Source organism: Brachycentrus maculatus, unplaced genomic scaffold, assembly GCF_059751285.1.
Source record: "Brachycentrus maculatus isolate JH-2025_06_01 unplaced genomic scaffold, ASM5975128v1 h1tg000272l, whole genome shotgun sequence".
NCBI classification, from domain to species: domain Eukaryota; kingdom Metazoa; phylum Arthropoda; class Insecta; order Trichoptera; family Brachycentridae; genus Brachycentrus; species Brachycentrus maculatus.
The window spans coordinates 982,934-998,867 of NW_028281023.1; the positions used below are offsets into that span (position 1 = coordinate 982,934).

General features: G+C 31.6%; 1 protein-coding gene across 1 annotated transcript in view; it reads left to right on the forward strand.

The window, feature by feature from the left end:
* Zip48C (Zinc/iron regulated transporter-related protein 48C) overlaps positions 1–15,934 on the forward strand; it is a 135,060-nt gene that overhangs the window by 1,768 nt on the left and 117,358 nt on the right. The window contains exons 2-4 of the mRNA XM_088266620.1: positions 961–1,195; positions 5,365–5,603; positions 6,252–6,430. Of these exons, the coding sequence (XP_088122746.1) occupies positions 961–1,195; positions 5,365–5,603; positions 6,252–6,430 (653 nt within the window). The remainder of the gene's footprint in view (positions 1–960; positions 1,196–5,364; positions 5,604–6,251; positions 6,431–15,934) is intronic.

Consider the following 15,934-nt stretch of genomic DNA (forward strand, 5'->3'; position numbering starts at 1 on the left):
TAATTAATACTTGAATTAATCACAGATTGCGAGAAAACTATAAACTCGACAAAAAAGCAATACGTTAAAATAGTAATAAAAATATTAATAAATTTGGACAATGTATATAGCGCCATTTTCATAAAATACTACCTCAAAGGCGCTTCACTGTGAATGAATTGGGGGAAAAAATATGGTGGAAGTAATTGGCAATCAAATGTGTTCTTAGTTTTTTTTCTAAAGATCATTTATCAAGATAATTAGTCGAAAAATTCTTCATTATTAACAAAAGGAACACCAAACACATCCCCATTTTCCTCAATGTTCATACAACTGGAAATGTCTAAGGGTTCAACCCGCAAACAACAATGAAATTTTGTATGGCATTTGTAACTTGCGCAACTTGCAAACTATCAATGACATAATGTACTTTTGTTGAAGTACGACGATAACAAAACTTCACATGTGGATATAACCTCAAATATTCGCCTGATCCACTGTTGGTTTTTGCATACTTTCAGATTGACATTGAGGTCACAGACTTTTCAACGACTAGACAAAATTTGATATATTTTGCATTGATATTTTTCGATCATTCTAATTAATACTAATCAAAGAATAATTTGATTGAATTAAGAATAAATAAAGTATTAATAGATTAAAATCGTGTTTCGTACTGTTGACTGCGACAACGATCTTTGTTGAATACATACATATCTCATAAAATTTAAATACAAAATATTTATGTTAATTCTTTTATCAGTTTTTCTATACTATTTTTCGCACCTTAAAATACTTTTAACTTGCTTCCGATTGATATGCCTTTTTTCTGTATATTTTTCTTCTTAGTTTATATTTAACTACTGTTATTCTGACTATTTTAATTACTTTTTTTGTGTTCCAAGTTGACTTCTTCAACAGTTTCTTGTTTTATATATTTTTTGTTGTCGTATTGTAATAAATATATATTTTTAATTTTAGAGAAAATTGTTGGATGCGTCATTGGGTTTCGCTGCTGGTGTAATGATAGCCGCATCGTACTGGTCACTTCTGTCTCCGGCCATTGAACTAGCGCAAGAGTCGAAGTATTACGGAGAAAATGGAGAATTTGCATATCTTCCCGTTACGGCCGGTTTCCTTCTGGGGGCGGTGTTTGTCTACGGAACTGATGTTTTTCTGGATTACCTCGGCATCAGCTCAACCAACATGATGCTGGGTAAGTTCTTTAAAATTTGGGTTATTTGCAGTGATAGTTCATTAAAACACAAAAGAATTTGCCATCACAGTTCTTTATGATAGAATGTAGTCCTGTATATTTGATGACAATGTTGGCAGTTAGAAAATGTGAGGGATGTAGGAACAAAGGAATTCTACATTTATTTTATTTGATAGTTATCATTACATATAACTTTTGATAGAATGTATGGGCAAATAAGTATGTAAGTATGTAAATATAAAATATTCAAGATTTTACTATATTTTTATTTATTTATTTATTGTAAATTAATTATACTAATCACTCTTCTTTTTCTTCTTACCTCATCCGCGTCTAATAGTGTATAGGGCACTGCATCAAATTGATGCAATGTTAAGTTGATTGTTAATTAAATGATGGTAAGTTAATCAGTTCATATAATTACAGGGTAATGATTAATAGAAATTAGAATGAAAAAACACTTATCTTTATTGTGACTCTCATGGGAATAAAACCTGGGACCATTTAGCATGGTAGCCAAACACGGTAACCACTACACTATGGAGTATAGTATTTGTAAGTAGTGTAATACTTAATTGTAAAAGTGTGTAAAAAAGAATCATATTTTTTGTTACTACCTATACATAAGAAATATGTTTCAGAATAAAATTTTTGATCATCATTATGTTGTAGAGTTGCTATTTTCCGACTGTTTTATATAAAACCTCAAATATCATTTTTTAGTAATTTTTCAAAATTGATTTAAATTTATTGAAATAAAATTTAATTATATGGTTAATTTAAAAGTCTTTTTAGTGTTTTTGTTCAACGATTGAAACATTACATGTTTTTACTGTTCCAAATAATGTACATAGTTCACTGTGACCTTATGGTATATTTGCTCCAAATATAAAAGCTTATATTGTTTCTACATTTATTTACGTTTTTTTGTTTAAATATTTCTTATACAATATTTCTGTAAATATATTTAAATTTATATCCTTGGCTAGTGATTCTCATTCTTGGTAAAATTTCAGTGAGCCGTGAATTTTTCAAAAACATTTTTTACTGTAAAAACAGTTTTGATGCTTATATTTTGGTTTATAAATTTGTGCCACTCCGAGTATTCAATGTCAAAATACATTTTAAAATAGATAATTTAAACTACTTAATATATCAGGTGTACCAAAAAAATGTGTCATATATTTGAATAATTTATTCAATATCACTTTTTTTAAGATAAATTTTACTAGTTCACTCCTTATATAATATTAATACATTATCACTTAAGTCTAAAAATGATTATGATTTATGTTTTAAACTAAACCGGTTTGTTTAAATGGTTAATTGCACAATTTAATTGAAATTAATAAAAGTATATAAAGTAATAATATCTGTGGGCACAACATAACGCTAAGATGGTAAATCCAAAAGGCCAGATGTTAAGGAAAGATTGTTTTTTTAAACTATTGACACACTAAAGATGGAAAAGGTATTTCTACTTATTCGGTCGATTGATGCTTAAGGACGCGAAGTGTATTTTTACCTTCTGCACTGGCCTAATTTCATTCAGAAAAGAAGGAATAATTTAATGTTTTTATATGAATATTGTGTATCAATCTCTTTGTTAAGGTTTAAACTAGTGCTCCGCAACTGGTATGCCGTGGGCACACTAGTGTGCCGAGAGCCAGATACAGGTGTGCCGCAGTCAAATTCAATGTATTTGACATTTTACAATTTTTCATTATGTACATCATCATTTAATACACAATGTCAAAGTATTTCTTACAAAATTGCCTATTTTTCAAAATGTAGTATGTTATAATTTTCATAATTAAATAATTTTTCAATGGTTTCAATTTTACCTATATACTTTAAGCTTTTGGTGTGCCGCGGAAATCTAGGAAGAATTTTGATGTGTCGTAGGTGAGAAAAGGTTGCGGAGCACTGGTCTAAACCATATGTACACAATTATCAAATCCCTTCGCCAGCGGTTCATAGGCGAAAAAAAAACACCCGACCGAAATGTATTAAGAACACGTAAATATACACTTATTGAACAAAATATTATGAACAATAAAAAAATCTTTACAACATTTTGAGTGTTTCCAAATACTTGTTCACAAAATCTGGATTATCTCCAATTACAGGAGTTATTTTCATATTATTTTTTGACATCTCATCAAAGATGAGGAAGAATATGGAAGTCTGAGCATTTACGGGGCTGACCACCGTCATAGGCTGGTTTAAGTGATCACTTTACACACGTGTAACATTCACCAATTCTACCCATTATTGACAACCACACTACTCAAATTCAAATTCAGACTTCCATATTGTTCTTATCTTTGATGAGATGTCAAAAAATAAAAATGAAAATATTTGAAAAAAATGTAAATACTTGTTTCTCCTTTACCTAGTACCTACAAATGCATTCTCAAGTTTTTTATTATCTTTACAAATTAAAATCTTGATATTTGTAAAAAAATTTAAATCCCCTAAAGTTATTCACCGATTGTTTTTAAATTTTGACACAACATTGCATTTGAATTTACGCTAATATGTAATCTTTCTTTCTTTTCTATTTATTCAGACTGAGCCACGGCAACACGTGGCCACGTACATCTAATTATGAATATAAATTGAAAGTTTACTTTTAAAGATAAAATACACTGCACGATTCTGTTAAAATGAAATCTAATTGTAAGGTAAAAACAAGAGCACTTGGCATTTCAAAGCCACCGCAAAGCAAAAAAAAAGGTTGTGCTGTGTATACGGTAGGATGAACACTGTTTAATTTGTAAAAATAATTTTAAACTTCGTGCAATTTGGCCATTGAAATATATTATAATCAAATAAGTGATTTGGGCAATGAACAAAAACGTTGTGGACTTTTCAATAGAATAAACATCGCATGCTTAATTGTAAACTGACCAAACACTATTCTATTTACTTACGATAAATACCATAAATATTATTATTTTCCTCCAAATATCAGAAATTCTTCTTCAAACCTTTATCCGCACCCGATGGTGCATAGGGCACTGCATCATAGCGACGCAGTGTTATCATCGTTAATTGCATGAAGGCAAGGTGATCAGCCCTGCGCTTCTTGTACCAGTCCAGAGTAATTTAAATAAATGTTAGAGTAAAAAGCGCATATATTTTTCTTAACTCCCTGGGAATCGAACTCGGGACCTTCAGCATGTTAGCCAAGCACGCCGACCATTACACCACGAAGGCGGACAATCAGAACTGGTTCTAGATATAAAGAATTCCCTGTATTGGAGATGATAAAATCAATAAAATAATTATAATTTTAAAACACAACTTTCTAGTTTACCCAATACATTGAGATGTAATCTAATACTGATAATTTATTCTGTAAGTATGAATTATTTTGATACTTTGATATGTTGACAAGTAGTCTCGCTCTTATCTTATTGCCAATGACAGCTCTTATGTTTGTTAAAAAATAATAAAATAAAATGAAATATGATTCTTCATGCATCTGGAATTATTTAATATATGTAATTACTATAAAAAAGTCCTGCCTTGCGTACCTATTATATAATTATCCTCGTCAGAGGTTTCTCACCTTTAGAGAATTTATGATATATTTTTATATTTATTTGTATATTTTTGTTGATAGTTATTAAAATATTTATTCATGCTGAAATAATGATTTTCGAAAAACCTTGCAATAATTTTGCACAATTGGCGGCAAAAAAGGTTTAATTAAAAATACTAACTTGAGAAATTTTAATTTACACAATAATAATAATAAAATAATCTTATAAATGCCAAATATGAATCGATGGTTATTTTATTTATGCCTCTTTGCATGGTTTTTAAATTTGAAACTGTAATTTTTTTTAATAATAATTTAATTATGTTCAGTTATTAAGAGGACTTATAGCGATAGCTAAACTGGCAGCATAAAACGGAATCCTCATACCAACCCTGAAGTATGGAAGTAAAATATGGATTTTACTAATTTTACCTGTTTTTTTTTGTCGACTGAGTAAAATATAATTATTTATTTATTATTATATTTCAATGAGTAATATGTGTTACATAGGACATTATTATTATTTTTTTCTTAATAAATTTAATGTAAAGCATATGTTTATTATATTAATTAATGTTGAAAATAGGTTATTTTACTAGTTTTTTCAATTTTATTTTAGCTATGACAAAAACAAACTCCGCATCGAAGAATAAGGTGGACGAAGACTGCATAGAGACCATAGCTAATGACAGGCGGAACTCTAGTACTGCTACGCATCCCATGACGCTGGTTGCCATGGAGAACGCCACCGAGGCGCTGGATAGCTTCAGTGACTGTATCAACAATCAGCACACCACTCCAGGCTTCAGCAGAAGAAGAACCATTTCCACTAACCGACAATCCACCCAAGTCGTTCAGGTTTGTTAACAACTTGCTCTTTATACACTCATTTTTTAAATTAATCAACAAAAACTACAAGCTAACTGTCCCATGACAGTCAAACAAAGACACACTAAAACAATCCTTATATTTACATTTAAAATTTACTTATACAAATCTCAAAAAACTCCCCCCAGCTAAAAAACACACAAATCACCTTAACACACTGCATGAAAACATTCTTAGATCCACAAATAAAAAATACAGAAACCCATCAAAAAAATATACTAAATCAAGACCAACATGCACTAGGGGTTTCAGAACAAACGTGCTTTAACCACCCTACCTTCGGGTTATTTTCAGACATATTTTTTATAAACAAGCAAAAAAATCAAAACGTTTGTTGTCACAAAATATTGTCAGGTATGAAACCTGACAAAAATTTGTCAGTGTATCCGGTACGCATGAAATATTTTGGAACAGATATCTTTTCTCGTGCGCGTAGGTCATACGGGTTAGCGCAGAATGGTGAAGAAAAACCGCACGTATCACGTATGTGTATGGCGGTTAGGAGCCGAGGTCTGACATGCACTAGGGATGTTAGTCACTATTGATGTTATCACTGAGGATCTTATTGGAAAAGAGTAAATAATTTTTTTTGTTAACTGTTTTTTTTAAACTTTTCAGACTTATGAAGACCAGAACTTAAATGCGGCTCGCGCCATGGAGCAGAGACAGTCTCAGTGGAAGCGCATCATGTTGTTAGTTGTCGCCATCACGGTGCATAATATCCCCGAGGGGTTGGCTGTCGGTGTCGGCTTTGCTGCTATCGGCAGCTCTGCGACATCCACTTTCCAAAGTGCCAGGTAAGATTTATATAAAACTTATTGTACTTAATTATCATCGTCACATCAGTGACGATGATTATTAACTGGGTGTTTTGTTTTAGCGCTTGAGCTCTTGTATTATTTTTATTGCTAGATTGATATATTCCTTTCAAATAATATATTAGATCTATTGGATAAATGAATATATCGTACGTTGTATCATTTTTCATAATATCGTACAATAAGTCGGGCGTCTGTTTTGACCTCCGCCGAACCCGGGAGACTGACTCACCAAACCCCAGGGGTTTGATCAAACCTAGGTGAAAAACCACTGGTCTAAAGGATACTACAATATTAGATTATAGCATATGAAATGCTGTATTTTGTTATCATGTTTTTGTTATTAGTAGCGCGTGGTTATGAGGTACGCCCTATCTTATATTATTTATTGTTAAATGATCGAGTGATGGACAGTTATTCAACCAGTTATATCATTTGCTTAGCTCCGCCTTAAACGTGAACATATGTAGTATCATTAATACTATGTTTTGGGTCGGGAATAGAACATGACATATACTCTACATTCATACATCTAAGCTCTCTGCTTACATAGACTTTGGTTCACCACGTTTTACATTCTGATTGATTTGTTATTTTCTTTACCATCCTCATTCTGTTCTCCCAATCACATTTGCCAAATATCTCTCTCGGTCATTCCCTTATCGCCCATTCGCTCCACATGGCCATATTACCCTACTGAAGCTTTCTTAATCTTTTCAACTATCCTTAACTGAGCATTACATTTCTTTTACATTTTCCACACATTTTTCTGTACCACTATGTAATATGTAATAAGAATTATATTTCTGCTTTGATCCTTCTTTTGCCGACTCCACATTTCACTTCCATCTGTCAGTGTTGGAACTAGCGCTCTGCTATAGACTGCCGGTTGGCTTCCATGGCTTACATATTTTTATGTATTGTCAATTTTATAGAAGAGTTCTTTGCGGTGGTATGGACATGTGGAGCGAATGGATAACGACAGAATGACTAAGAAAATATATGTGGCGAATGTGAGAGGGAAAACAGAACGTGGACGACCAAAAAAGACTTGGCACGATCAGATCAATCAGAACCTAAAATCTGGCGGTGTCAAAAGTCTGCGTAATCGGAGGGCATGTATGACTAGATGTATGGATGTGAAGGAGGCGCGGAGTGTATGTCAGAACAGAAGAGTGTGGCGTTCCATCCTCTCTGCCTACCCCTGCGGAGAAACGGCGTGATGGTAGTAGTAGTAGTAGTAGTCAATTTTATAAGAACAATTTCATATTTACATACATGAAATACACTCACAGGAATACAATATCTCAACTATATTGATAGAATTATACTTGTGCTGTTTCTGACTAACACTCTTAAAACAAACATTGATAATTCATAGCGTCTACTTAACTATATGTCAAGTATTTTTCTGCAATAAAGCATGATGTTCATACTGCTTATATCAAATTGACGATATTGATCTTTTTCCATTAAATGTGTTCTATCTAAGTATATCATAATTAAAATCTAATTACACATTACAAACAACACCACCTATCTCATCAAGAAATTTCATGATATATTAATGTATCTCAAATTCTAATCATGATATTTTTTTTACATTTTTTTCTTACTTTTATTGACATTAACTAATCCTAATAATGATATAAAAAATTAGATAATGCCTGTGTAACCTTATCAGCAATTTAATAATTGGATTTTATGTTTTATTTCTTTTTATGTTTTTTTTTTAAATCTAGTTTATAATCTTATGAATCATTTTTCTTAGAAAATAGAAGTTGCCATAGTAGTGATATTTTTTATGTATTTTATTTATTTATTTATTAATTCTTGTTATTTATTTAAAAATTCTTTTTAACATCTAATTCTTCTTCTTCTTCTGCTTGGTATAGGCCTTTTGGCCTGTTTTTAAGAGGGATAAGCCCAGCTGTCGATCCATCTCTTTGGTTGTTTTGTTGTTACCTTGGGGTTGGCCGTACAGTGCAATGTGGGGAAGTCTGGATGGTCCCATTCTCCTCACATGCACCATTGTCTCCTTCGTTGCCTTCCCCACCTAACGACATCTTCGATCTCGCATATTTCCCTTATCCTGTTGTTCCTTATTCTGTCTCGTAGACTCTTGCCAGACATGCTTTTTATTTCATTTTATAAAGTAAATATTTTAATTTATCTCAATATTCATTTGTTTTTTACGAAAACTTTTTTTTATTTATTAAAAATTACGTTTTTTCTCCATCAAATAAAAATGTTTTGTCATAATTCATATTGTGCCATTTTAGTAAAATATATTTTCAAGGATAAAAAAGAATCTGATTACCAAAAGCACATGTACTAAAAGGAGATTTTAATCATTCGAGTTAAATGTAAGATCTTATACAAATGTGACTGATTTTGATGGTACGTTTGATAAAAATGTCTGATAAGAGTGTTGACTATTGACACATCAATTTAAAAAAATGATTTATGATTGTCGTGCACAAGAGACGTGAATAATTGACAAAACCAATAAAAACATGAAGGTTACATTTCATAGTACGCTAAAGCAGAAACCTTGGTATGATTTCATATAGCAAGGTTTATGAAATCATTGATTTAGGACAGCGAATTATTACAAACTTATGTATTGCCAACCAATGTTGTAATGACTTCTCATTGCATGGACAATTCGTATTAAAATACGACAAATCCATTTTCATTATTTTGAGATAATTTTTTTAAAAATATAAGATAATAGTTTTTAAAAATGCAATCAACTGAATATAGAAATATGTTTGTTTTGAATAAAAAAATGAACCATTTTATATTTGGATTTGTCACATTTTTAAAGTAACAACATACATTGGATATTTCTATTTGTATCCAAGAAATTATAAATACCATATTTTTTAAGACATGACTAAAAAAACTCTAAATCTATTACGTCATTCAGATTTCAAAGGATTATCATATGTTTTATATTCCACAAAACTGCATTCATAATTCATTTTCTCCGAAAAATCGATTTGTCAAGGTCACATTCTTGAAAGGAGTGAGCGACAGCTCACTCCTTTCAAGAACGTCATAAATAAAAAAACTTGATTTTTCAGGAGAATGTTTTTAAAGTTTAAAAATATATTACAATGTATTAAAAATAAATATAAAGCCACTTATTGAACTTTTTACTGTGCAACAGATATTTTTAGGTAAAACCTGAAGGTTTTTTCTCCATTTGAAAAATATTTAGTACATTTAAAAAAATAATTAAACAATACCTTTTCTTCAAAATGCAAAAACAACACTTTCTGCACTGTAGCGGGTAAATATTAAGTTAAAAATATACCGCTTTTGCTGGGATATAGTACATTTTCTGGGCATTCCGAAAACACGCACAACTGAAAATGGACGATTTTTGATTTATGACGTTCTTGAAAGGAGTGAGCGATGTATAAAACACAAAATATGTATTGCAATCGCACACCAATTGTTTGGAATATTTCACTTACTGTATTTTAACTTCTAAAGGCAATACTTTGTATTAAAAAAAAGGAAATGTTTGGGTACAACAAAACTAGATTTATCAACTGCGAAATAACAAAAAAAAAGTTGTTATATTTTAAAACATTATGTTTTCCACAATGACTAGACTTTTATGTTGTATTGTTTTGCACCATCTGTTGGTGACTAGCGTACTAAATTTATACGTGAGCTTTTGTTGGTTCAAATCTTTGCTGACACTTGTTTTCCTCTTTCTATCCGACCATAGATGGCAGTAATAGATCTGTTAAATTCTTAAATTCTATCAAAGCATCGAATTTATACCTTTAGTAAGATTTGATTTTGTGTTCTTGATTTAATTTTTTTTATAAAAATATTTAGGATTTTTAAAAAAGAGTGTTCATCTAATACATAAACATATTCATTATTTTAATGATTTTTCTCTCTTTTCCAAATTGTATCACAAGTCAAAATCTAGGAGGTATTTGAAACTTTACTTGGTAGTCATGTACATTAAGGTTGTGTCAATACTTCTTCTTCTTCTTCTTTTTTTATGGCTTTTCACCCTTCTTGGGTGTTATAGCCAGTGTCGAGTTATTCTTTATTTACACTTTTTACATTTGACTTATAAGTGTTAGTATTCCTGTTAGTAGGGTTAGTTTTATTAGTTATGTTAGTTTGTTTAGTGAGTTATTTTAGTAAGTTATCATACACCTTTACAAATTTATACAATTAATTTTAAGATATTTACAAATTATTTTATAAACATGTTTGTTAGGGGAGGTTAGTAAGGTTGAGATGTTGGTGGGAAATGGGACGTTTATGCTGGAGAGGTCTGAAAGGAAGCTTGGGTAGCCGTCATTCAACGGGCACCCAAAGAACATGTGATCTAGATCCTCCTCTTCAAGACGGCATTCACACATGGCAGTATCCCGGACATGTATTCTAAACAAGTGAGCACTGCAACAGCAGTGGCTTAGTCGCATTCTGCATAAGGATGTTGTCTCGAACTTGTGTCAATACTTTATTACATGTTATAAAAGTAAGAAAATACTTAAGCAACATTTTAAATGATAAATAAATAAATTGTTTGTCTTGCGTTGTGCAAACATCAATGACGTGGACGAATAACACGATTTAAACAATATATCGCTCACTCCTTTCAAGAACGTCATAAATCAAAAAACTTGATTTTTCAGGAGAACGTTTTTAAAGTTTAAAAATATAATACAATGTATTAAAAATAAATATCAAGCCACTTATTAAAATTTTTACTGTGCAACAGATCTTTTTTAGGTAAAACTTGAAGGTTATTTCTCCATTTGAAAAATATTTAGTATATTTAAAAAAAATAAATTAAACAGTACATTTTCTTCAAAATACAAAAACAACACTTTCTGCCCTGTAGCGGGTAAATATTAAGTTAAAAATATGCCACTTTTGCTGGGATGTAGTACATTTTCTGGACATTCAGAAAACATGCATAACTAAAAATTGACGATTTTTGATTTATGACGTTCTTGAAAAGAGTGAGCGATATATTACACATAAAATGTAAAAATACATTTCGTCTCTGTTGAGAAATCAAATACAACATGATATATTTTTGGGGCACCTACGGGAATGATTTTACTTCTGTTCCTCAAACAAATCTTATTTCTCTCAATAAAAATCATAATTTTATTTTATTTATTCTGGAATTGTACAGCTTACATATAAAAAAAATGATATAAAACAATAGTTACATTAACAATAATAAACATTACATTACATTGACAAAAACTCGTTACGTTAAAAAAAAAGCCAATTAAACAATTCCACAATTCCAATAATATCTGACTCTCGGCAAAATTCGCTAGTCACTAAAAGTTAACTTAAAGTTGACTTTTCAAAATATTCATAGTTATGTGTTAAAAAAAATTTATAAACAAAATATTTAGCTGTCTTAAAAAAACAGTCTTTTAAATATCGAACAACGTATTGTTAGTGCAAACAAGACAAAAATGAAAAACATTTTTTTTTTTGACATCTCATCAAAGATGAAGAAGAATATGGAAGTCTGGGCATTTACGGGGCTGACGACCGTCATAGGCTGGTTTAAGTGATCACTTTATTCACGTGTAACATTCACCAATTCTACCCATTATTGACAACCACACTACTCAAATTCTTGGAAGTTCTACATATATATATGAACCAATTTAGAAACCTTGTTCTTGAATTACTAGAACTTCACTGGAGACATCTATGGTGAGATGTAAAGAAGCTTTTTTATTAAGCAGAAACTCTTATATTAGTATGTGAGATCCGAATCCTGGATTATATTCACACACATGAGAAACGCCAGAAAATACCATTTTCATTTTTACGCTTATTTAAAAAAATACATATTTTTTTTTAGAGAATATAATGAAAAAATATTTTTATTATTTTTTAAACTATACCTTATTTATTTTGAAAAAAGAAACTTATTTTTTCAAAACAAAAACGGTGTTTTAAGAAGAAAAAAACAATTTTATCAAATGTTACGTATGTTTAAAGAAAATTAGATTGTGGGATATTGATTACTGGGCCTTAATAATAGAATTACCAACTTTAAGGTGTCATAAATAATATATGGAGCAATATGCATAGTTGTTAATTTTTTATAAAAATAAATATAGTTTTTGCATTATGAATCAATGTTTATTTGAATTCTACCATAAATTTGACAAAATTTAATTTGGACGATTCTGGTCCTACACCCCACAGTGCGACACACGTTGCATCGCGCGCTGCAGCGCCTGCTGTAGCCCGCTATGCGGCGCGTAGTCCTGCGTGTAGGCAGGAGTCCTGGGAACTGGCAGGCATTCCTGTCCCCAGATATTTTTTCCCCCAAAATGGACACATCTTTAAGGAATCGTCCCGAGGAATCCGCTCCCCTCGTCTGTCGCGGAATGCAGTTCGAGCGGTGCCAATAAACTGCGAGGAATTTGTTTGTAAACGCACGAAATATTCTCTTGCGCGTACATTTTATGACTTTTCAATTTTTTTTAAATGGGAGTTGTAATTATTATGTACCTTGTTATTACGTACAAGGTTTATAGATCGATTGGTGGATTTTTGTTTCTTCTAGCTAAAAACGTGTTTTATTAGTGTGAGCCAATCAGGAACTTCTCAGCATTTGCTCATTTGATCAATTGGTGAATTTATCTTTCTTCTAGCTTAAAACATGTATTATTTTAATCTGTGTTGGAATAATCTAGTGTGGGCCAATCAGGAACTTGTCAGCATTTGTTCGTTGCTGGGAGAAAACTGCGCGAAACTCCTCAGGAGAATCCGGACTGGTGACTATCGTCAACAGACCTTCTGTTCCACTAGAAGAGGGTTCGGCATTTTGTGTCCTAGCTTAGTTTATGGTACCAATGTCTTTCGCTAGTTTTATTATGTATGATACCACATCTCGTGAGAGTTCCTTATGAACTAACACGGATCAAATGTCGTATATGTCCTCACCCAGGGTCCTGAAATTTGACATACGATCCAGTAATATCTACATTTTATGACTATCGGTGGAAGAAAATACGTTTTGGAAGTGTTTTCAATAGATTTCTCGCACACACATACTCCGATATGTGGCTCTTGTGAGTTTTTACGCATATTTGTGCATTACCGCTAAACGTTTTTACACGCCGCTATATCACTATCTTTGCGATAAAAATAGTTATATTCTGTTTGATATGCTTCTAATTTTACCCTAGATTATGGGACATTCGTTAATTTACGACGGACATAGAATCTATGGGGCAACACATGTAAAGAATGTAGTGACAACTGGCATGTATCATTATTATTTTTTATCTCATCTCTCACATAGTTCTTTTAAATTCAACTCAATTCAATATTGACTATTATTTTTATCGATATTTTATGTTCGTATTTTATATAAAGTTCTCAAAAAACATGTTACACTTATTTAAAAAAAATGTTTTTAGTAAACGTTTTTGGTAAAATGTTAGTTTTTCTTGTCGTACATTTTACGATAGTCCCGTTTTAAGGTTCATTGAGACACATCCCGTGGTCTAAGGTTAAATGCTCTAGGGTGCGTACCCGTATTAAATTATTTATGTTACGATTTAACATAATTTTCAAACACCGTATACGGTAGTACAACTTAGTAAACTCAAAAAATCTGTGTTTGATTTAAAATTAATACGTAAATTAAAATGGAGTTCTACAAATTAAACGCCAAATCAATAAATAAATACCGTATACGGTGTTTGAAAATGGTGCGGAATGCACCGACACGCATGTCATAATAGATTTTAAGAAATAGTGGTATTTACCAAGTAAAACTTAAATTAAAAATGAATATATTTTAATAATTTGACACTCGCTAGAAGACTCTAGAAGGGTGAAAAGCCATTAAAGAAAAGAAGAAGAATGGATAGATTCAGTACAGAGTAACTGCCGAATCAATTAATGAAATTATTAATAGTCATTATTTTCAGATCGTCCTTAATCACATTTAATTCAACGTATATTATAACTGATGTATTTTCTTCTTGTTCATACAATTCCTTAGTGTGTGTGAATAATTAGGTAGTGTTTTGAAACTTTCCACCCGCTAATGAGGCTGGGTTCGCACGCCATCCCGCGGCCGGTAGCGCAAGCACCGCGAGCCGCAACAAGTGGCCCTTCGCGAGTACTCGCCGTGCACGCTCGCCGGCGTGCTCTGTACTCTGCGCACTGTGCGCACATTCCTCGGAGGGATCCCACCGCCGGGTGGAGGTGGGCGAAACAGCTCGAAGGCAGGGCTATCGACTCGATCGGACATTCCACATATTGGCACTCAAAATAAAGCAATAAAAGTATAAGTAGAATAAAATAACAACTATGTGATTGAAAATGACTATGTAATGACAGGCACGTAGTTGGGTAGACGCTTGACTGCAAAACTGGCGTCGCGGGTTCGATTACCGCCAATTGCAAAATGAATTCAATAAATATTTATTTTCAATTGGTCTGGGAAAAAATAGACCAGTCTGATGATTTCGATAACAAGGAAACCGAGTCACTGGTTAAATAAATATCATTTGGAAAAAAACTACATATGTACCTAGTTGTTATTTTATTCTATAATAAAAGTATGGCAGCAAACCGACCACTGTTAGGAGAGTAAGAGTAAGTCGTAAAAAAACAAACAAAAATGGTTTCTTGCTGAACTTTTCCGAAATTATAAATATTTTTGAAGTATAAATTTTAATAGCCTCCCTACGTATAAAAAATAATGAAGATATAAAACTACTGATTGAAAAAAATCCTTATCATTCATCGTTTACTTTGTGTAATATAACTTTGTGTAATATCAAAACTCTTTTTCACGGCTACCGGTTTCGTAATAACGATTCCCTCATCAAGTAGGTCTATAGTTAACCTGATGTTGGAATCGTTATTCCGAAAACCTCTACTTCACGACTGCCGGTTTCGGAATTAAACATTCCCTCATCAGATAGGTCTATAGTCTTACATTGAGACACCTATAATTTTTGTATTGTTTGTATTTTCACTTGATAATGAGAACATCTGTAGTTCTTAAAATTAGTAGTTTTTACATTAATAAACTCAAAAAACGTGGTCTTATACAAATATTTTATTTTTGTCTTTAAATCATATTCCATAAAGTTAATTCCTAATAATTTGTTATTTTTAAATTTCTTTAAAATTTAATTATTGTTGCAATTATTGTTTTTAAAATTACCAAGTCTGTATATAAATATCTAAATATATATTACTGTTGTTAGTGGATTGTGAGTATTAACTTACATGCCCCGTTGACAGTGATAGGGACATTAAAGCGTTAGTGATAAAAAAATATTTTTGACTGCGGAAAACTTTGCTTGATTGATAAAATACTGAAATGAGATTTAAAATAAGAAAAGTTTTAAAAAAATGGATTGGTCCAAATGGTCCAGATTACCGGACCTGGGATGTTGTGGAAGCTTTCAGCGCGCAGTTGGCAACCCT